General features: G+C 43.0%; 1 protein-coding gene across 3 annotated transcripts in view; it reads left to right on the top strand.

Moving 5' to 3' along the window:
* Positions 1–24,656, top strand: part of LOC119181528 (uncharacterized) — a 137,473-nt gene that overhangs the window by 81,663 nt on the left and 31,154 nt on the right. For all 3 annotated transcript variants that reach the window (XM_075883437.1, XM_075883436.1, XM_075883435.1), the window contains 2 exons: positions 8,027–8,158; positions 17,703–17,802. In XM_075883437.1, the coding sequence (XP_075739552.1) occupies positions 8,027–8,158; positions 17,703–17,802 (232 nt within the window). The remainder of the gene's footprint in view (positions 1–8,026; positions 8,159–17,702; positions 17,803–24,656) is intronic.

Raw genomic sequence — 24,656 nt, 5'->3', positions numbered from 1 at the left:
TCGGCCTCAAAGGTGAAAAAACTCTCCCTGTAATCCTGAGATTTTTGAATTATTGTGAACAGTAAACCACTCTGAGAAAATGCTATAAACTAAAACGCAGATCACTCTCTCTTTCTCAGGATTTCTCCAAGCGAGTGTGAGAGACACGAGAAAATTTTCGGCACAGTGCAACATAAGATAGAGCAAGGGGTGCTAAACTCATTCATGACAAACTTGTGTCGATGGTACTTTTTACACGTGGAATGACTAGAAAATTAACACTGTCATGAAAATAAAGCACCTCGTAGGTGACTAGTAATGCGCCCTTGGCCCCCCATTTCAATTTTAAACATGAACTGCCGCAGTATATTAAATGTATTGAGCTGGAAGGTATTATACTTGCTCACAACCCCTGTGCGATCCCTGTACTTTTTAAAAAAACTTCGGCGGCTTCGAGGGTGTCCGTCCGTCCGTCTAGCCGCTTGTTTTGATGCTCTCGTTGTCACCCACTTAACTTGGCGTGAACCAAAATTTTCATGGGAGGGTAAAATGGTTTGACGAATATTGAATATTGTCACAATCCTGGTAAGGCATCAGACAGTGGCACATACCCATGGGCGGGTATGTGTTGCTGGTATGTGGGTATGTGCCACAGATGATTGACACCCAGGAATGACTAGGACACACATGGGCTATTTTAACGTTGGAGAGTTATGAAATACCAGACATTGGTGGCGTCGACCCAACAAATGGAAAGAATAAATGTCAGGGTCCCAGCTGGAATCGAACCCAAGCATTGTGCATGGCAATGAAGCATTTTACCATAAAGCTACGCTAGGTCTCCGAACTACTTTTCAAATAGACGCTAATTTTCATTAAACTTTTATAGTGGTCACAGAACTGCCTATTCAATTTTATAAACATTACATATGAACTTCTTGGACACAGCCATCACGTCGGGTTAACATCAATTGTGGTTAGTTGCCATGCGCTGAAGTTCATTAATGTAGCGGTGTCGCGGGCCAGCATCCCCGGGAGCATCAGCGCTTCATAGCAGCATCTGGTGTCGCTAATATGCATGCTACAGTTGGCATCGTTGCGCAAGGGCAAACAATTAATTAGATAAACATCGGCAACTCTTCAACTTACGTTTGTACGTGCAATATTTGTACATATATTTAGCCTCATTTCATGGCGCGTCGCCCAATAAAAAAAAATTTGCCACATGGTAGCCTTCCCTCCGCATGCTTTGCATAACGTCGATTCCCAGGTACGCGGGATCTGTCAAATTTTCTTCTATTCACTGAAGCTTGGCTAAATGATTCGATCTTCGACAGCAAATTTGTCCCAGCTGATTACAATGTGTTCAGGAAAGATCGCAGAGCAAGAAAAAGGAGAAGGTGGCTCTTCGAAAATTCCTTGAACATTATGATACACCTAACGTTAAAGCTCTTTTCTGTTAAACTTATATCACGGAAATGTTAAGTACGTTATTGGCATTATTTACAGGCCACTCTCCTCTGAATGCAACAATTTAATTGAATTACAGTTTCATGACCATTCACATAAAACAAGAAGATAGAGGTATTTTGGCTGCCGAGTTTAAAGCACCAAACATTGATTGGAACTTGCTGACTACCAGGAAGCAAAACAACAAAATAGGTGAAGCAATTATAGAGTTCATATTTGCATTTGAGTTATTGCAAATTGTTGATGATTTCACTAGGATACAAGGTCAAACTAGATCCATGCATCACTTGTTTTTCATTCGTGGCTGTCCTGCATCTTGTGTTGCATCTGAAATTCATCCTGGCATTTCTTATCACGAATTGGTATGACTAACTCTCTCCGGTGTATCAATGAACAAACATTGATCAATTCGTAACTTTCCAAATTTTTTCAGAGCAAATGATGTTTCAATAATGTATCCATTGTCTTTTCGCTTCAACACCTCTGCAAGCAGTGATGCTAGCGTAAACAACCTCTGGCACCGCAGAAAAGGTATTATTATAGAATGCATGGACCGTTTTGCACCACGTATTGTCAAGAAACCAAAAAATAGAAACCCCGGGATTACTCGGCTTACTCTAGAGCTCAAAAGAAAGCTTTAAAGATTGAAGAAGGGCTCTTCAACAGATAGTCAAAATCAAGAAATGTCTCTTGTAATTTTTTAACTTCAAAGTAAGGTTTCAATACATAAACAAAACTACCATAATGTACTACTGCCATGCTTTATCTCCACATCCTCAGACAAATTCTGCCGATCGATTTACCCTTCGTCTCGTTCTTCCACGTCTCTTGAAGTTAATAGTTTCATTACTCATGGGATCTTGAAGACAGCGAACGCATTCAATGATCAATTTCAATTTGTTTTCATCTATGATAACAATTTATTGCCCAATTTAATCTGCCAGTACCAGAAATTGTCATTAGCCAAAAGGGAATACTCAACTTGCTCTTATATATATATATATATATATATATATATATATATATATATATATATATATATATATATATATATATATATATATATATATATATATATATATATATATATATATATATATATATATATATATATATATATATATATATATATATATGTAGATATATATAGATATATATGTAGATATAAAAAAATCGTGCGGTCCCGATGACATTCCCAACGAATTTTTAAGGCTATTTTCAGAATGGATGACTAAGTACCTTCATGTATTCTTTTCAAAATTTTTGCAGGAGGGCGAGGTCACTCTGGATTGGAAAATAGCTAAGATTATACTGCTACACAAAAACAGGATCAAATCTCCTGTTGAAAATTACTGTCCCATATGACTAACTTCAACAGCTTGCAAACTGATGGAACATATAATGCATAACACATTTCAGTATTTCTCAAAGAACAAAACTTCTTCGACGAGGTTCAACAGAGTTCTTTGAGAGGCTTCTACACAAACTCAACTAGTAGAAAATATACACGATGTGCAACATCTATTTGGTCATCAAACTGACGCTATTGTTCTAGACTTTTGCAAAGCATTTCATATGATTTCTCATAAAAAGCTGCTTTATTAATTAAACTTAGTACTTCAAAACCTTGGGCTAACATCTTGGATTTCACGATACATAACTGGTCGTCTACAACTGGCTTCATTTAATCGACGCTGCTTGGCTAGAGATTCAGCATCGTCTGGTGTCCCGCAGTGTTTGATACTTGGACCACTTTTCTTCCATATTTTCATAAATGATCATCATCATCATATATTAACCCTTAAGGGCCCTTGATGGGGCATTACATAAGGGGGAGGGAAGTTGCGAAATATATGTAAAAGGTCACATTTACCAAGAAAAAAGGGCATGTCGGCTCTGTACACTGCTACGAAACCGGAAGGTAAAAAAAAAAAAAAAGACACATTTAAAGTGTTTCTGCAAGTGTTCATAAAGTATTTTCGTTGTGGTTTCAGAAGCATGAAACAAAAAAAAATATAATAAACATCATAGTACTAAGTGTTAACATTCTTATGGAGGCCCCGACCATGAAATCGTAATACTTTGGCGGTACTATATTAAAAGAAAAAGAATGAAAATTAAGAGGTACAGGGCAAAATAGTTATACACTAGGAAAAGGAGCAGCTCATAGAGAGCTTCCAGTTTCATGTCCGAGTTGAAACCTGAAATAATGCATTTGAATATTCTTTTTTCCCCAGAACGGTGAATGATTAGAATTTATTAACAAATGAGCAAGTGTCGTAGTCTTCACTGGCAAATTTTGCTTCTTGTGTCAGTGTTCATGAACCTGGTCCTTATTTATATTTAGTTTATATTTACTCATGTGTAGTTAGTACATGTGCACATTTATTCTTGACACGTCTGTTATTTTATTTACCTGCACTCGGTACTTTGTTCCTATGTGCCAATAACTCCGTGTGCTGAGATTTGGGTTCACGTTAAGGTACCCCAGGTGGTCGAAATTTTTGGCGCCCTCCACTACGGCTGCGGTGTGTCTCATAATCATATGGTGGTTTTCGGACGTTAAACCCCACATATCAATCAATCAATCATGTGTGCATAACTGCATTGAGGATTGCTATATATGTATTTGCATACATGTGCACGTGTAAGTTCGAATGTGTAACCGCGTTTTATTTGTTAAGTCACTTTCTGTTTTAGGTCATGCGAATTATGGGACATGTTATGAAGTCACTTTCAGTTTTAGGTCATGCGAATTATGGGACATGGTTATGCCTACCACTTGTTTCACACATTTTGTTGTACCAGAACATGCACTCTTCATCTTTCTGCCCTACCAAGGTCCCAACTAGGGATTGTTGTATAAATAAATAAATAAATAAATAAATAAGTAAATAAGTAAATAAATAAATAAAAACTGATTCCTAGCATCACCATGTCGCGCGGTCGGCCGATGGCCCTGTCATGGTTTTGGTTTCCCCGCGTGATCGCAACGGATAAGTGCGCGACACTTGGTTTTTATCTTTATCGTACGCTTTTGCAGGGGTGGTGGAAGCCGATTTTCATCTTTATTGGGGCAGCTTTTAGCGCATTTATCATCGGCGCTCACGAGGTATTCTCTTTCTCCTTGATTATTGAGGTTACTCTGCCTAAGGCAGCCACACGCAGAGGTGCCCATGTGTGCCAATGCAACTCGTTGCTCCAAAAGAACAAACACATTTTATTTGTGTGGACTGTGAGGAGGCGCTCTGCGTTGACCCATGTTTCAAGCAATATCAAGTTCTGAAACACTATAGGTTCACATGAGATCATCCGCAGGGGGTGCTGGTGTGGCAGCCGCTGTAGTGTAGTCGCACACGCTGGTCATTGTATGACGACCGAGGTGCTTGGCTGCGTGGCGCCACCCCTGGCGCTAGTTGTTGTGATACCTTTTCTCATCTCTTCATATGAAATCAGAACATCATGCAATCAATCGCTGAAGAACCACAGCAGTGTTGGTCGAAGATAGGTACCCAGTCAAAAAAGTTCAAGTGGTTCAATTGGAAAAATACCAATTGACATCAATTGGTTTTCAACCCATTGGAATTTGGCCACCAGTTGGAAACATGCCAATTATATATTATTGGTGAACCAATTCATATTCAATTAGTTATAATCATTTAGACAGAACTGGTGGATAATTGGTTGACCAATTGATGTAGGGGGGGATTAATTGGTGATCCAATTAAAGCTAACTGGGATCCAAATGGCTAACCAGTTAAAGTGAACTGGTGTGCAACTGGTAATCCAGTTAATCCTAAATGGTCCTCCAGTTGAAACTAGGTGGTGTTCAATTGGTTGATCAATTCAAATAGATGTAGTCATCCAATTGAAACTAGCTGGCTTCTAAAGGGTTTGTGGGTTGAAGAGAATTTGTGTCCAACTAGAAGGTCAGTCGAAGGTATGTGGTACTCAATTGGTTAAGCGATTGAATAGATGTGGTCATTCAATTAAAGGTAACAGCTGCTCAGCTGGTCACCCTGTTAAAATAGACTGGTTTCCAACTGGTTAACCAGCTATGTGCAAATGGTCATCAAATTAAAGCAAACTGGTGCTCAACACGAAGAGGCTTTATTAGACGACAATAGTTCGGCAAAAATGTCTTGTACAGAGCGAGATTTATAGTACAACTCCCAATTCCTGCTAGCAAGGGTATATGTAGTTGAACTGCTGCTCGTTCTGCTGCAGTTTTTGGAAAGGGGGTCGTTGATATATTGTTGTTGCTCAGAGTTATTTCTTTGTTCCGCATTGCATCAGCAATCATGCAGCCAGGCTACATGAAAGAAAAATATGATGAGACATAGATAAAATAGACTACATGGCTGCAGTAAAGAGGTTAACACACCAGTCTAAAACTCTGTAACTGCACGCTCTGGCACTTTCCAGATTGGGTAGTTTGAGATAGTCCACAGGTGAGCATTTGCTTAAGCAGCCATGCATTCCAACATCGATGTTGCGATTCAGAGTGCGTCATTAGAGTGTTCCAGACCAGTGTGGTTACCTCTGCACAAAGTATGGAAATGTTACCGATGTAACTAGACTTACCGTGTACAGTAGCTCCCACACTTCATGCTAGCTACGCCCGTGCACCGTGTCCGCTGCAGTCGCGAGCCAACACTAGTTAGTGTAACGAACAAAATGTTCAAAAGATAACAATACAGGTGTTAAGGTGGTTCAAAAGTAAAATACTTGCCTTGATTGTAAATAAAAAGGGCTGAATCAATGGATCATGCCAGCATAATTACTGCAAAGAGGCTGGGTATAAAACACGTCGGTGAACATTGCGACTTGTGCCCGCTGCGGCGGTCCATTAGTGATGACGATCCTGATGGCACGTGCTGCAGCGCTTTCACTGTGAGTGCATGCTCTTTTATGAAAATCTAAACTACACAAAGATTGCTTTCGTCGAAAAGCAATACAAAATTTTGTAATGAGAAATTAATTTATAAAGTTCATTTTGGCCTCACTTTATCGCTTCAAATGCAGTGGTTGTGGAAGGGTTGTTAGTACTAAACCAATGCTTGCTCAACCGCTTTCTTAATGTGTTCTTGTATGATTGAACTGGGGTGGCTACTCGTGTCATGAAGATGTGAAGTGGAAAGAAACATTTGTAGCAGATATAGTACTATAGTAAGGTGTTTTATGATTTTGGGAAAAAAATATTGCAAAATTTTACCACCTCACTCATTGCCAACTCCACAGAACTTGCACAAGGCACTCCATAGGGTTGACCAGTCAAAGAGAACTGGTCTTCAGTTGGTCAGCCAGTTGTAATTAAATGGTTTCTACCAGGTCAACCAGTTGAACACTTACAACACTCTTTACAACTAGAATATTTCCAATAAAGGGTCTCCTCCGATTGGAAAGTATTTTCCCATGCGGGTGTGCGCATTCAATTGAACTAACAAGCATTCCAATTGGGAGGCCAATGGGAATTCACTGTTCCAATGGTTTACCAATTGGACTGACAAGCATTTCAATTGGGAGACCAATCGGAAAGTGGTGTACCTATATGAATGATCAATCGCAACTGCGTGGTCCAATTGGTCATCCGCATTGAAGCACCACGTCCCAGTTGCTTTTCAATTCATTCCATTTAGGACCAATTGCTATGAACTGGTATGACCAATTGAACCAATTCACTTTTTTTTGACTGGGTAAAGATGTAAACCTATGGTGCAGTTTGCAGTCATAAATGATGCCGACACCAAAATACTGTTGCTGATGTTTTTAATAAAATTTTTCTATTGTACACATTTGGCACATTCAAAATCTGCATTGAAGTAATTTGAAATTTTGGAAAGCTTAGAAAAATGTTGCACGAAATGTTACACATGCTTACTAGACAGTGACAGCATTGGGTGGCATGGTACCTTCTTGTATTGACGTGGCAGAAAGTTGTGTGCCACTCAGGGAATTTTGCAAAAATACTCTGGGAAAACCCGGAAATCTCGGGGAATTTCAAAATGCTGACTTGGTAGACACCCTGTCATAGTGTGTGATATTACGACTGGTTTGGGTGTGTGTGCGGCTACAGTTGTCTGAGGGCCAACAGCTGTGCCTTTTTCATCCATCATCTTCCTAGGCCTAGGGAAGGGTAGGTAGGTCCGTTAGCGGGCCTTGGTGAATTCGTTGCAGCTTGGCAAGTGTTCTTTGAGCTTTAGTGCTGTCCCATGGGCGATAGTCACCAGCGTGAGCTAGCGCACCTTGGTATGCGCCATATGATTTAGGTTGTCTCTGATACTGCTCTCATGAGAGCGGCAAACCAACAGATTTTGGTTTGAAATCTTTCTCCCATTGGACCTGGCTGTTGTGCAGGACTTGGACCGAATCAGGAAAATTATTGGTTTTAATGAGATGTTTTCTGTAAGCCATGGCACAAATCTCGTAGCAGTGTTCGACTTGTTCGCAGTCAGCTCAACAATTATTCATCTGTGCTTGTCTTCTTTGCAGTGTCGTGATTATCTTGCAAGGATTAAAATATATTTCAAACGTACTTGTGATAGAAAATGTTGGGCCATCCTCTTTCGTTTTGCAGTGGAAATCTTTGCACCAAGATACCGTCCGGCCACCGTCATATGTACCCCTACTACAAGAGAGCTGTATGCAACTCTGAGGACTTGCTTGCGACGTTCGAAACCGTCGTTCGTCTGGCGGATTACATGGCTGTGTAAGTGCTTTTACATGACACCTTAAGCTTCCTTCCCGATTTCGGAAAAAGCTTTTAGGGTAACAGGATCTTGCAAAGGATTGCTTATGGTTGAGGAGATGTATATTGGCTGGCCTTGTATATTGGCTGGCCTCCAGAAGACGTAGACAACTTGCGCATTTTCTGCGACAGATAGTGTGATACGTTTTAGGCCATGCAGTTGGGTGTTGCTGGCTTGCTTTGGACTTATGAGGAAAGGGTAATTCAAGTATATTACAAGTGATAAAATGGACTCTAGAGCTTTTTTTTTTAAGGCACAGGTGATTGACTTGACTGCTCATGCTGTGAAAAACGAAGTGAATGTGGGTTTGTATATACAAGAGCACTGCACAGGCTACGATTCTCGGCCTGGGTTCAGAAATTGTTTAAGTTTACCAACCCAAACCTGGCCTAGTGACCGAAATGTGAAACATGTCCTGGTCCAAGCTTGAGAAAGAATTTAGCCTGCTGGGTCCAGCCCGGCTTGACCCAACTGCTGTTGAGGCCCGGCAGGAACCCTAGCCTATAATCTAGGTGTTGTTGTTTGAACAGGGAATTGACAGTAAGTTGTTTTAAATGCCAAATATCTATGCTGTGTTGGTGTGTGCTTTGCATATGAGGATGCTTTAACCTTATTGTAAATAGTGGCTCACGGTGGGAAAAGTTGAGCAGACACACTGGGCACGATGAACGTTTGTGCAGGGCACTGCATCTATTTTTGTCTGCAAATAGAAGGAGGGTCATCAATGATATTTTGCAGCAGATATTGTAGCTCTGAAAGTAGTTTGCATCATGAGTTCTGTTTCATTAGGCAACAGAAAGAGAGGAGCCAAAGAACATAATTCTGTCTTTATTTTGATTGAACTAATGCTCTAATGATCAAGTCAGTCATATACCCTTTAGATATGTAGCACCAGTCTTCAGCAGTGCCTTGCCAACACAAGATAAACAGAAGAAAATAAGCCAAATTTGTGACTTTTGTTAATGAACTAACCTGACGGAATGCACTATGTGCAGTTTTTAGGAATACATATAAGCAGGAATAAGAAAGAAAAAACTGTTTTACTGTAGTTTTACTGTATTTTTAAAGTTAATAAACCAGCCTTATCTGCAATAAGTGTGTATAGACAGTTCGGTGAGGAGACGACATGGGGCAGATGATTACATGTGGAGGGGCTAATCGACCTTTCTATTGGCTGAGGGGCCCTGTAGCCTCCACAGTGCTGAAGGATAATTTTGAAACAGAGTGTAGAGTGGCCTGTACCTAAGCAGACTTCTGGCACCACAAGTAAGGCTGCTCAGTTTCCAGGCATTTGCACACTGCCATAATGACTGTGAGAAAAAAAAAAATTGAAAAGGCAGCTTGAAGCCAGAATTGCTGTCAGCTTTCGAAGAGCAACCAAAAAGTGCTGTCATGTGCGAGAAGCCATCAATGCAACAAGCAGTGATTGATATAACATTTCGTTGCATAAATTTTAAGTACAGTAGGCTCATTGAACAGAACATGAAAGGACCAGGTAAACGTGTTTCGCTTAACAAGAGTCTCATTTACTGAGAGATGAACAGGAGTGTAGAATGCTTGTGTGAAACCAATCACACCGAGAGCAATTGTTCGTTTAACAGGTGTTCATTTACTGAGAGCCTGCTTCATGTCAGAAAAGTCTTCTGTTTTTTCGGTAACTGGCAACAAGTCGGTCAATGATTTCGACGCGTGCAATTGCCGTGATGCCTTCGCAGGTATTAAAAAAAAAGCTAAGGCAAGGTTGGCGGCCAGTGCTGAATGCACCATTATGCCTCATTGTCGACAGCCTTGTCATGATCATCACCAGCTGTGTGCCTTGAACGCAACACAAGAGCACAATGCTGCCGTTTGCTGGTGTTAGGTTGCTTTCCAGGGTGCTCCACTTTGTGGACAAAAGCTGGCTGGCGCCCAACTGAGTAGCATGGGCACTGAGAAACTTCAATCCAGCGACCATACTGCATGCTTTATAGGTGACAATCGAAGTGAGTCACACCTTATTGTGTAAAGCTCGTCTTGCTGCTTGCTGATTCCCGAAGTGTGGATGCAACGTGCAATGACTTTATCAAAGGATAGTTTAATATAACTATGGATACATGGAATACAGTTCATCAGCCCTAAGCACTTGTGGAATCCTAAAATTTTCTTCTTCGGTGGAACCTTCGTTTTAGAACACTTGCTGGCCTCTTGTGCCATGACCAGCATCGAACTGACATATTGTGTATGTTTTGCAGCCATAATGAAAATCTATTGCAGTTAAGCCTGCCAATAGGGTTGCAATGCATGATGTTCATTTTTTGTGCATTTGCACTTGCTACTTGTGTTTCGCAATCATTATACTATTATTTGTACAGCTCTTCATGTTTATTAATGGGTCATTGGTCACACAAGATTGGCTGGTGACTGTGTACTGTGCAATTGCCTTTGCAAACTGGGGGTTCTCGTTTGCAACCATTTTTAATGGCTATATTGCGGGCTTTCTGAATACTTGGCCATTGTTGACATCTTCAACCTCACGAGGTGCAACAGAGATGTCGGTCTCAATGGATGATGTCAACATTTTGGAATGACCAAAACTCACTTCTGTAAGCAGGCTGTTGTGCGGGCACAACAACCATTGCCAGAGTGAAGCAGGGGAAGCTGCCACCCAGCATGTGTCAATAGCAGCATCCTGTGTAGGTGTTCGAGCTGATGATGCCTCGCTCATGAAGTGCATTCATTCATGCTCAAGTTGCTGTGCCCAGGGAGAACTTCTCCTTTTGCTCCAACATATTCCTCTGAAAGCTTTCCTGCTGTCATCCAAGCCATTGCATTACTTCCATATGGAGTCGGGCACCTTTCTTTAAAGCACCCTGGGTTCGCATACCGGCAAGCAGTGGAAGTTCTTGGCTTCCTCTTGCATTAATGCTTCAGAGGCAACCTAAAAGTTTCCTTTGCATGCTTCCCACAAGCATTGTCTTTGCCCTTCGAAACAAGCGCTCTGTTAAACAGTACTTTGCAAAAGAGTGTCGACTTGTGTACGTTTGTAGTTTAGAGCTTTCTGGTAGGATTTTCCTTTCTAATTGTGAGCACGCGCGCAATGCGGATGAGAGGGCACATTCGTGCTGTTTACCTTTTTTTTTTTGCTCAAAAGACATTAGTTCAGTTAAGGGGGGCTTTGCTGATTCGATAGACTTGGCGGCTTGAACATGACTGGTCATTCAACAGGTTATCATTCATAACTCCTTCCAAATGTCTCATGTGACAATTACCCCTGGCAGCCAGTATTGTGGATTGGGCGCCTTCGTTCTGTTCCAATCACATTCCGGGGAATTGAAACTTGTAATTCTATTCTCTCAATAGAATGAAAAAAACCCTAGTTCATTCTGACCCTGGGAATGACCGGGCAGATCAACTCCATTCCTACATTTTCTCAACGTAGGAAAGGCATGCTTTGATTTTGATAGCTCTGTCGAGCTAAGAATGATTGTAACAACATAAAGCTGCTGTTATCAAATTCATTAGGAATTGCAGAAGTATACAAAACACTGGTGGAGGGACAGTAGCTCGGTGACTTATCTCGGGTAGTACAACCACACTACTACTTCTGATGGGGCAGTTCTCTCGCTACCTATAGTATTTGCATGGTCAGCACAATCTTGGAAAGAAAAGTAAGTAAACAGTTGGCAACGCATCTATTGACTTTTTTCGAGCGTATTTTACTACCTTCGTGGCATTTCTTTACTCTAGCCAGCAGCTAGTAAAGCTTCAAACTTTTGTCGTTACTAACCAGGGATGCTTTCTCAGTCTCAACGAAGTAACTACCAACCCACATATGTTGCTCGATCCTTGCAGTAATTGTGGCACTCTTTTATTTTGTCGATTACTTTGAAATAAAAATTTTGTGCTAAGTGATGACATACATATGTGCAAATAGAAGCCAGATGATCATGTGTACAAATTGTCTGTTATTTTTCTAAATTCTATGAATGTTAACCAGTACACAGTGTGCTATTCCAAACTATATAGTAGCGTAAATATTCTCAAACGGCTTCTACAGTACGTACCGGCTAATCTTGACATTCTATATGCGCGTTTTCTTGTATTTCCTAGTCTGTGATTCGTTCATGCCCAATGTATGTTGCTGTGATGCATACTTGTCATGGTAATTGCATGAAGTAATTATTGGTCACTAATTAATCTATGTGAACAATTTCACTTCATTTATTCTCTTACATATTCTTCTGTAATATAAGTATCTTAATGTGGTATTCTAAATGCATGTATCATCAACATCATCAGCCTGACTACGTCCACTGCAGGACAAAGGCCTCTCCCATGTTCCGCCAGTTAACCCGGTCCTGTGCTTGCTGCTGCTAATTTATACCCGCAAGCTTCTTAATCTCATCTGCCCACCTGACCTTCTGTCTCCCCCTAACCCGCTTGCCTTCTCTGGGAATCCAGTTAGTTACCCTTAACGACCAGCGGTTATCCTGTCTACGTGCTACATGCCCCGCCCATGTCCATTTCTTCTTCTTGATTTCAGCTATGATATCCTTAACCCCCGTTTGTTCCCTAATCCACTCAGCTCTCTTCTTGTCTCTTAAGTTTACACCTACCATTTTTCTTTCCGTTGCTCGCTGCGTCGTCCTCAATTTAAGCTGAACCCTCTTTGTAAGTCTCCAGGTTTCTGCTCCGTAGCTAAGTACCGGCAATATACAGCTGTTATATACCTTTCTCTTGAGGGATAGTGGCAATTTACCTGTCATAATTTGCGAGTGCTTGCCAAATGTGCTCCGCCCCATTCTTATTCTTCTAGTTACTTCAATCTCGTGGTTCGGCTCCGCGGTTATGACCTACCCTAAGTAGACATAGTCTTTTACAGCTTGAAGTGCACCATTACCTATCTCGATTTTCACAGGTTGTTGTACGTTACTTTCGTTTTCTGCAGATTCATTTTAAGACCCACCTTTCTGCTCTCCTTGTCTAACTCCGTAATCATGAGTTGCAATTCGTCCCCTGAGTTACTCAGCAATGCAATGTCATCGGCGAAGTGCAGGTTACTAAGGTACTCTCCATTAACTCTTATCCCTAGCTGTTCCCATCCTAGGCTTCTGAAAACCTCCTGTTAGCACACGGTAAATAGCATTGGGGAGATTGTGTCCCCCTGCCTTACACCCTTCTTGATTGGTATTCTGTTGCTTTCTTTATGAAGCACTATGGTAGCAGTTGATCCCCTGTAGATTTCTTACAGGATGTTTATATATACTTCATCGACGCCCTGATTCCGCAGTGTCTGTATGACTGCTGATATTTCTACTGAATCAAACGCCTTCTCGTAATCTATGAAGGATAGGTATAGTGGTTGGTTATATTCTGAGCATTTCTCTATTACCTGATTGATAGTATGAATGTGGTCGATTGTTGAGTAGCCTGTTCGAAATCCTGCTTGTTCCTTTGGTTGATTGAATTCTAATGTTTTCTTTACTCTGTTAGCAATTACTTTTGTAAATAGCTTGTATACTACAGAGAGCAAGCTAATGGGCCTGTAATTCTTCAAGTCCTTGTCATCTCCTTTCTTATGTATTAAGATGATGTTAGCGTTCTTCCAAGACTCTGGTACTCTTCCCGTCAGGAGACACCTCGTAAACAGGGTGGCTAGTTTTTCTAACACAATCTGTCCTCCATCTTTCAGCAGATCTGATGTTACCTGATTCTCACCAGCAGCTTTGCCTCTTTGCATGCTCTCCAAAGCTTTTCTGACTTCTTCTATCATTACTGGTGGGGTATCTGGATTACTGATAGTTCTTATAGTGTTAAAGTCGTGGTTGTCCCTGCTATTGTACAGATCTCTGTAAAACTCCTCCGCTACTTCAACTATCCTATCCATATTGGTAGTTATTTGGCCCTCCTTGTCCCTTAGTGCATACATCTGATTTTTGCCTATCCCAAGTTTCCTCTTCACTGCTTTGACGCTTCCTCCGTTTTTCAGAGCGTGTTCAATTCTCTCCATGTTATACCTTCTTACATCGGATACCTTACGCCTATTAATCAACTTCGAAAGCTCTGCCAGTTCTATTTTGCCTGTTGTACTTGAGACTTTCATGATTTGGCACTTCTTAATGAGATTCTTCGTTTCCTGGGAAAGCTTGCCAGTGTCTTGTCTAACTACCCTGCCTCCAACTTCCACTGCGCACTCCGTAATGATACTCCTCAGATTATTATTCATTGTATCTATGCTAAGGTTGGTTTCCTCACTAAGATCCAAGTACCTGTTCTGAAGCGAGACTCTGAATTCTTGTACTTTCCCTCTCAGTACTAGCTCATTTATTGGCTTCTTGCGTATTAGTTTCTGTCGTTCCTTTCTCAAGTCTAGGGGAATTCGAGACCGTACCATTCTATGGTCACTGCATCGTACCTTGCCAACCACTTCCACATCCTGCACGATGCCTGGGTGTGCACTCATTATAAAGTCTATTTCGTTCTTATTTTCGCCATTAGGGCTCCTTCATGTCCACTTGCGGTTTCCGGGTTTTCGGTAGAAGGTATTTAAAATCCGTGAATTATTGCGTTCTGCGAATTCTACTAGTAGCTCTCCTCTGGCGTTTCTAGTACCGATACGATAATCTCCTACTGCCTGGTCTCCAGCCTGCTTCTTCCCTACCTTTGCATTAAAGTCTCCCATCAGTATTGTATATTGTGTTTTTACCTTACTGATTGCCAATTCCACATCTTCATAGAAGCTTTCAACTGGAGCGTCATCATGGCTGGATGTAGGCACGTAGGCCTGTACCACCTTCATCTTGTATCTCTTATTCAGTTTAATTACGATACCTACCACCCTTTCATTAATGCTATAGTATTCCTCTATGTTTCCAGCTATGTTTCTGTGAATTAGGAACCCCACTCCCAGTTCTCTTCTGTTAGCCAAGCCCCGATAGCAAAAGACATGCCCATTCTGTAGCACCATATAGGCCTCATTTGCCCTCCTAACCTCACTGAGCCCTATTATATCCCATTTAACACCCTCTAGCTCCTCGAATAGTACAGCTAGACTTCCCTCACTAGATAAGGTTCTAGCGTTAAACGTTGCCAAGTTCAGGTTCCAATGGCGGCCTGTCCGGATCCAGAGATTCTTAACACCCTTTGCTGCGTTGCAGATCTGACCGCCGCCGTGGTCAGTTGCTTCGCAGCTGCTGGGGACTGAGGGCCGTGAGTTATTTGACGTATGCATGTGGGAGGTAGCGGCCAGATACTGCACCAGGGTGGCCAATCCTTCTCTGGTGAGGGAGTGCGTTCCCGGCGGTGGTTACCGGTGAGGCCGCACCCCAGGCCTCGTTATGCAGTTCCATCACCATGCGGATTTTTTATCCGGTTGGGAACTGCGCGGCACCGGGATTTGAACCACGGACCTTTTGCATGCGAGGCGGATGCTCTAATCACTACGCCATCGCTGCTAAATGCATGTATAGACAAGGGTAATTAAAAATTTAGTAGCGTTAATAATTGTTCCAGTCAGCATTATTCAGGAACTACTTAGCCGACTAGCAAGTTTCACTAATCTGCATTTTACTATTTACACTTACTAGGAGATTAGTGTTTTTTGTGATAAGTTAATGGTTAGTATTTAGTTAGTGAACATGCAAACCTTTTTCAAGAGTGCATGTTTGAACAAATGGTGATGTCTCGATATTGTTTAAGCTTGAATGTGTTAATGCTAAAACGACGACATGTTGTAGTCTTTTGTAAGGATTTGGGGAGGTGCCGCCTTGGTTACGTGTGATTGCCTGTTTTGGCTACTCGCACCACTGCTTTCAAAAGTCTATTCTGTACTGTATCTCTCTGTATGGTTAATCTTGTTGTAGCAGTTCGTGTACGAATGTGTGCTGTGCTAACCTGCAGACCTTTGCGATAGAATTCCTGGCAAAGGCGCTCATGTGTGTAGTTAGGGGGGAAAATATTGCAAAAAAAAAAGAGAGCGGTGGATAATATGGGATGAGACGGTGCGCAAGCTGGTATAGGAAAGCATCGCACCAGTGTCAATACACATTATAACTTAGAGAAGCGGAAGGGTTTTTTGAAGGGCCAATCGGTACATGATTCTGAGGGGAACAGTGCAAAAGCGGGACGGAGAAAGATTGAACACACGACACAAGCGCTGATGGACAACTGTGTCTAAATTTATTACACCTGGAAATATGTAGCTGGAAACAAGAACAAAAATCATCACGTGCACGTATGAGTGAAAGGCAAAAAAGAGATAATGTTTTTGAGTAGTTAACTTGTTCGTTTCGACTCGTGGCAGATTCTTTTTTGCCTTTGGTTTTTCTTTTTTGTGTGACATTTTTTGTTCTTGTTTTCAGCTGTATGTTTCCAGGTATAATAAATTTACCCACAGTTATTCGTCAGCGCTTGTGTCAGGTGTTCAATCTTTCTTCGTCCCGTTTTTTGCGCTGTTCCCTTCAGTGTTAGATAAGCGCTTTTTCCAATCTGTATCCAAGTCACCGATGGTGGCTGAAGCAAAAACAAAGTGAAGGATGGGGAGACAGCAGGCAGCTGTTGGCCACCGAGGGGGAAAGAATCTCATAGTGTAATGTGAGTATGCTGCCGCCGTTGTTCCGCATGACGAATACCATGGCATAGAGCCATGGTTATGCGAGGTATAATGGGAAACATCAGAGCAACACAGTCTCTATAAGGACAGAATTACAGTAGGTGTGTTGCTTTACTATGCTTGTAATAGGCCAAGATATTTCAAATTACTATTTTGTTGTTCAATTGAAGGGTCTTGCTTACTAATGTTTGAAGTTTGAAAATCAGCTCGTCGTCAAAAATGGGCTATTTTTTGAAAAACATAATTTCATTCCCATTCTATTCCGAGCAAAATGTGCTTAGTTCCATTCTCATTTCATTCCTCGAAGCTTTATCGCCATTCCATTCTCATGCCACTTTGGGGTCGCAAAAATGTGGAACAATTCTGGATTAATTCCGATTGAGGAGTGGCAACTTCGCAAGACTGCTGGCAGCACGCTGTTTACTCGACCTACCCTGGCATATAGAGTTGCGTAGGTTTGGCACTGGCACTTATAATAGCCAGTGTATGATGCCTTATCTGCCCATCTATTGTAAATAATAAATGACAGCAGAATGGAACAAACAGACAGCAGATACTTTAGAAGAGGAGGAGCTGGGCAGCAGTCGACAGCCGGCTCAGCTGGAGCTGTCGCCTGGGTTCAAAAAGAGGGAAGTGCAACTGGGCCAGATAGACAATTTAGTTGGGTGATGATGAACTGGAATGTGCTTGTGTAGGGTTGGGTGCAGCGGAGATCATCGGAGAGGCCTTCTTCACTGCATAAAGAAAAAATACCTAGAAGGGGTGACGACTAGCGTACAAGCGTGTACATGGAGTTTGTGCTTTGGACTCGTGTCTGAAAGTTCTTAAGTGCATTCTAAACTGGTTCGAGGGGGCATGTGACTATAAATGTCTGATTGTGCATTTGAGAGTTTATAATCATGTTCTCTCTGCAGTGTGGAGAAGATGTTTGATTGCAGCCGGGACGACATGGTGGACCTTGCTGAAGCATTGATTGTGGCACTGATGAAGATCCTAGAGAAACTGCGCCATGAGGTATGGCTGATATCTGCCACTTGAACATTGTCTCATTGTACAGGGCTGAGCTCATGCACAGTAAATACTGTATCTATTCGCATAATAAACACACCCCCTATATTCATCCGCTACAGTCCTTCTAACCGACATCTGGCATCTCCTTGATCGTTGGATCTCTTCCGTTTTTTATTATTATGCCAACCCCTCTCGGCAACCGCGGCTTGCTCCCTTTGCCCGCTGCCGCCGCCATATTGTTCCTTCTGCGCGTCGCACGTCCAGTCTTTTTTTTTTTTATTATTCATGCGCCACAGCGGCGTTCACGAATTGGGCGAGTGTAGAGACATAGCAGCTGATAAGCCCACAGCAAGCGAAGGTCACGAAACTTAACGCGCAAACTGACGGCCGCTTTCTGCAAGTACGAAACTTTAAGGCCTACCTACATACCCGTGATTTCTAAGCGATAATGACAAAGTTTGCTGTCGCCATGGCTAGCCATGACTTAGGTGAAGGGCCATTCGTCGCCATCGCGTAGCAGGTTTCTGGTCAAGCAGGAAAAATTCCAGAAAAGATCGCGATGATTTTCGCAACCTAATAGAACTCCCAATTTCCGCTTCAATTGTAATACCGTATTTACTCGATTCTACCGCGCCCTCGATTGTAACGCGCACCCGATTTCCACCGAGAAAAAAAACCCAAAAAAACGTAAGACATCGATTGCAACGCGCACCCATTTTTCTCGCTGGCCCGCACGATCACACCACTCGAAAAAACGACTCCTTTCGGGAGCGTCTTCCATTTAAATATGAGGTACGGGCGAAGCTTGTGCCCATCTGACGTGTAACAGAGCATTGCAGTCACTGTAGTTTTACCGTGGACCGATGTCAGCACGCGAACTTGCTTCGCCCCCTTCTCGACGGTTGTGGTGCCAGGCATGTCGAAGTAAAGAGGCGTCTGATCGGCATTCCCGATTTGCCCAAACAGGTAGCCGTTGTTGCGCCGCAAGTTTAGGACGAACCTCTGAAAACTGTGAAGCTTTTCATCGTACTCCTCTGCAAAACTTTTCGCATATGCATGTTCCCTTTCGGAGGGAAAAGCCTTTCCTCTTCATAAAGTTAGTTAGCCAGCACCTGCTCGCTTTAAACTGGCTCCGCATTAGACCTTTTTCTAAGACTAATTGCATAGCCTGCACTTGGAGCAGTTCTGTCGTCACGGGCCGCTGTGCCGCTCGCTGCTCAAGCACATACTCGCCGAGCAGCTCTTTAATTTGCGGAAACCGACCCTGCTGTGGTTCACTGAAACCTTTGCATGAAGCTTTGCTGTCGACAATCTTCTGCTTTTGTTTCCGCCGGTCCCGCACGCACATTTCGGGAACTCCGAACGACCGCGCTGCAGCCCGATTTCCGTCCGCTTCTGCACACGCGATGACTTTTCTTTTAAAAGCGGCATCGTGGTGCACTCGAGTTTTTGGAGTCTGCCCTTCCACGCCGTTGATGCTAATGCACTACTAGATGACGAACTCCTCAGCACACGTACGAAGTGCCGTACGTGGGAAACACGTAGGCAGAAATGGCCGACGCGCCATGCCGACGCACGTAGGGGGCGGCCATTTTGGATTTGCCAATGGCAATAGATTGACCTAATGTTTTTGTTCGTACTCAATTCTAACGCGCATGCGATTTATGAACTCGCTTAAGGGGAGATGCTACTCGAAAAAGGTTTTTTTTTTATTTCATAACCCAGCTCCTTGAAATTTTAGGTGTTAGTAAAGCTTGCAGTGCTGATTTCATAACTGCAATTATTTGTTTGATAGCTATAGTAGTTCCGGAGTTACTACAACTTTGATATCAAAATATAGTGTTTTTTGTGCACATAATAAAGCTTACTAAAAATTTTCACACAGAATTGCAAAATGGCTCATTCTGCTGCACTTGAGCAGTACAATACAGAAAAGTACCTCAAACAGAAAATTTATTTCCTACATTAAAAAAAAAAATTAAAAGTACTAAATGCATATTTTACATCTCTCTATCAGTGTATCAAGTTGTGTAACAAAAAATCTGTGATGTATAATGCAACCTAAAGTAGATACTTGTATTCTAGAGTGGCTGATTAAGCTCTGTGCAAAATTTCATCAAGATAGGACTATTTTATGCCTAAAAAAGATTGTGCACAAGATGAGAGAATTACCTCAAAATGGAAATCGAGAAAAATGCATTTGAAAGTTGTAAATATGTTTACTCATGATTACACAGTGCGATTTGCACAAAACTTGGTGATATCATAGAAGGGACACAGCTAGAGCACCTAAAATTGTCCTGCTCCATATGTGGATCCTTCTCGCCGCTTGAGAAGGGAGTCATCAAGGCGCGCTTTCTTTGCCACGTTCCGCCGATGGGCCCTTGCCTCGGCTGTTTCACACGCAGACATTCTTTCGATTCTCCTCTGGTCGCGGGATTGGCCCAGGGTGATCAGTTGATCTGGTGGGACTACACCAAGCTCCTCTAGCACGTGTTCAAAGCTTGAATGTCCTTTATTGAACCACAACACGGCCATAGCAGCTGCAGTTTCCACTGTTGTCCGGGAGGCAAACTTAGTCTTCGGACACAACAACCAGATTTTGCTGTTCAAAGATTCTGCAGCGTTTTGGGTCTTCCCTTGGATACAACGCACCAGCAACTTTTCATCTGTGAGCCGCTTGTAAATGGGAAGCACAGCCAATCCTTGAGCCTTGGTCAAGATTGGTGTGTGGTCGGGTGGGGCCTCCCCAAGCGCTTCAGCTCGCCTATGCTTGCACCAGGAAGTCGCCCCTTCTGGACAGTATCGGTGGCTGCCTGCTGTGTTGCTCGATGATGAATGGAAATATGAGGCCCAGATGGCACGATGCATTTTCAGAATATCACCTCTGTTGTTTGTGATTGCAATACGGTAATAGTTCTGCAGCTTCTGAATTGTGCCATCTGTCAGCTTTTCCCCTCGTGGAAGTCTTGTTGGCAGTTTCCGAAGTGCAGTGCCTAGACGCTTGGCCACATGGTTTGTGCACTCCTCCTTGTCCACAACAGCTTCACCATATACCTTGGCCTCAGCGACAGCGGTATAAGCTTTGCTGTCCCCATCACTGAGGAACTTGGTGAAGCGCAATGGTGTTGTGTATGAGGATGTCCTGCCCCATATGCGCAAAGCTGCCTCAGTCTCCATGGCATGAGAGGAGCACTCTGTATTTTTTTCGCAGACAGGTGTGTGGAATGCTTGCCATATTTCTTCCTCATCACCCAAGTCCTGGTGCCGGCTACAGGCAAGGCAGTAATTCGATAGCACTTCAAAATCTAGGCACAAACCAGTGTCCACAGACACAGCAGTGCCGATGCCATTGTGGCTCTTGTGCCCTCTTTTTTGCCATGTGCCATCATACATGACAGCAACATCAGCCCCATCCACTTTCTCTTTAGTTATCATCCGCGCTTTCGCCAGGTTTTCTTGCACAGCTTTGGTAGCTGCAGCATGAACTTTTTTGCCAATTGCAATAAAAGTCTTATGATGCATAGGTATTGGCAGTCCAAGAATAGCGCAAAAACGCGACAGCTGTTCATGCCCAATGCCTATTGCACGCGCAGCCACAACTACCTTCACATTGACAGCGAAGCTGTCACGCGAGCTGCCGCTTCGGTAGCTCCAGTCATCACCGGCATCGGTGGGCTGTCTTTCCGGCAGAACACGCCGCGAACTATGCGCGGCAGAAACCACTGACTCAGGACACTCACTGTTATCACAGTGCAGCTCGAGGAACGAAGAGAGGCCCTTACGTTTACTTGCGGTGTCGCGAACGACGAGTCCAGCGGTGTGGCATGTTGGACAAACAGCACGGCTTACCATCGATGTCAGTGCGCCGATGTCACAAAATACTCCGCTCACAGAGCCACAAACACTCTTCGTTCTTTCGCTTTTGAACTGTTCAATCTTTTTTTCTGATGCGCTGATGAACTTGATCGCGGCGTCGATTTCGTCAAAGTTCCCGCAAGCCGCCGTATCCCCGCTGCCTTGATTAGGCCTAGTGGCCCGCGGCTCGCATTCTTCTACCGCTGCTTTGCGCTTCGGTTTACGTCGACGCCCTTGGTACTTGTTCTTGCTTGCAAACTTTCGTGCTCGGAAGTCTCGCTTCTTCGAGTTATCCATGGTGAACTCGGAAAAACGTAGAAACGCACGGCAAGTGCCGATCGTCGCAAGCGCTCAGCGAGCGAGGCCGATCAGATGTAGCCAATGGCGGCCTCGGTAGCGTACCATGTGACCGGTAGAGATGCGCGAAGCGGCTGCAGCTTGGCTGCAAACCGACTTGGAAACGACTGTTTTGTGAAATTCCTCACTAAAATACGAAACTAGGGGGACGCCTGTACACTAGAAGGAGCCTTGATCTACACCACCGAACAAACCCCGATGGCGGACGTCATCGTGTTGCCGAGTGGCGGATTTTCAAAAATAGCCGTCGGATGCGTGAATTCGCGACTTCGGCAGCTACCTTCACTAGCGCAGATCGACTTTTTACCACTTTCTCGTTTGAATTCAGCTATGACCTTTGGGGAAATGATAGTTGAATGATCAAAAGTGATTTTAGAAGCAATATCTCAAAAGTGGAAATTTTCGCAAAAAACGCGATTTTTCGACCCGCATCTCCCCTTAACCGGAAAAAAGGTGCGCGTTAGATTCGAGTAATTACGGTAGGTGGATGGCTAAATTGTGGCTCACGCAGAGGATTGTGGGCTACGGGGCTCGTCTGTATCGACTTCCGGTTCGAGATGCCGTTCCGCCGTATGGTACATCTTGCCAGGACTGTCGCTTTCTGTGGGTTCCACCAAGCAGCTGCGGTGCCTTTTTCTCACAAATTGTTTCATAATACCTTGTAGAGCTATGCAGATTAATTGAATCATGAGTATAATGAAAAAGACTATAATGAAAAAAAAAGTAATACGTTCTTTTACTCACGTAATCCTCGCACTCTCATAATTCTCGCACCACTCCACATTGCCCAACAAAACTAAGATTTTTTTTCCTCGAGTAATTATCGCACCCCCGAAAATTGCCGCAATAATGTAGTCTGCTATTTCAGCCTTGATGATGATAGCGTGTGCTATCTGGGGCCCTCTCTTGAGCAGCAAGCGTACTAATATTGCATAGAGATTCAATCAAATTCAAGCCAAACCAAAGGGGTAAGTGCGCGTTGCAGTGTGTTTTGTATGTTGTGTCGGTAATCTTGTCACGTAACAGGGCGATACTGAAGCTACACAGCTGCTTTCAAGTTGGAAGTGATTGATCATGCACTAATCAAGGACAACAGGGCCGCCGGTAGGTCTTTCGGAGTCGACGAGTTTTGTGTTCGCTACTGGTGACGGCAGCTGAAAGCCACCAAGACGCGTTGGGCCTGCGTTGTGCCTAAGACTGGGATTGATGGTAAACTTTATTTCTTCAGAAGGAAACTGCGGACCATTCTGTTAAATTGGCATCAGCCTTATACTTGCATCCCACACTTACCTTTTGAGGGCTCCTTTGAGCAACAAATGCTACCGCTACGCCCGCAACGTCCACAAGCTTTGCGTATGGTATTCTAAGTCATGACTATTTGCTTTCACTTTTCGTGTCTCAAATAATTATTGCCTTGTGTTGAGCCTCTGCTTTTAGGTTGAGGTAAATTTTTATTAGTACTTCTCAAAGCTTGCTGTTAGTTGCTGGTGTGGGAACCTCAATTTGCGGCCGTTTTGTTTTCTTTTTCGCCCTGTATGCTTTCATGAAAAGTTTTCCCCGCGTAATTCTCGCACCCTCCATCTTTGCATCGGTTTTCTGCTGAAAAAAATGGGAGAATTGTGCAAGTAAATACGGTGCTGCCACAGATGAATTGATAACTCCTTACAATTACCTATCAGGAAAATGCAGTAGTTGCTATGCTTTTCGTAGCAAATCGGACCAACAAAGAAATTTCATGACACTTTTTCACGCATCCCCTGAATTTTGTTGTGGGATTCATCATACGACTCAAAAAGGCTCCCTTTTGCAGTTGCAGGCAGTAAGATCATGCACTCATACCACTTTGTAGAAGCTTTGTTGGACCTAAAGGTCTGCCGTCTACCAGGCTGTTATGCAGGACAAGAGACGGCCCGTGTGAAAGAATGAAATAATGAAAACAAACAGATGGCTTTGTGCCACTCTAGCAAGCAGCAGCTTGAGAGGAGCACTGGCAATAATGATGAACGGCGTCTGCTTCGTTGGTGAACAACAGAAGCGAAGCAACAACACCAACTTTCTTCATGACATTTAATTTTGCTGTTGGCAACAAAAATTGTGTGTGGTAGTCATCAGTGTGGATTGATTAAACAGAAGTCTTGCAAGTGAGTTTTATTCGGCCCATCTACATGACCTTATGAAGTGATGCCTCAGGGGAATCAGTAGGCTGCTCAAATGCAATATTTTGTGGCATGAACAAGCAGTGCATCTGCGGTCATTTTCTTGAGCAAGTCATGGATAGCTTCTTTCTATTGTGTGATATCCCAAAACAAGTGACAATGCCCTATTTCTTCCTTAGGGTGATCACTTGCAAAAAGCTAGGCTTGTTGATGAGGTGGCATTTATTTTTTCTCAAGGCTGCTTTCGAGATAACCATGAAGGCCTTCTATTTCAGACTACCACACTTGTCCTCCCCTGTCACGCAATTTTAAAGGTGTGCGTACACAAACGAAAACAAAACTGCATACGCAGTAGTTTGACATCTAATGCTTATAGTAGATTAACTTCTTTTCATTAAGAAGTAAACTGAAGTGTTTGTGATTAGTTTAGAGCATGGATAAGTGTGTTTGCTTATAGTGAGACGATTTTATATGCTAATTTATGTG

Source organism: Rhipicephalus microplus, unplaced genomic scaffold, assembly GCF_043290135.1.
Source record: "Rhipicephalus microplus isolate Deutch F79 unplaced genomic scaffold, USDA_Rmic scaffold_17, whole genome shotgun sequence".
NCBI classification, from domain to species: Eukaryota; Metazoa; Arthropoda; class Arachnida; order Ixodida; family Ixodidae; genus Rhipicephalus; species Rhipicephalus microplus.
This window is presented reverse-complemented; position numbering and strand designations above follow the sequence as displayed.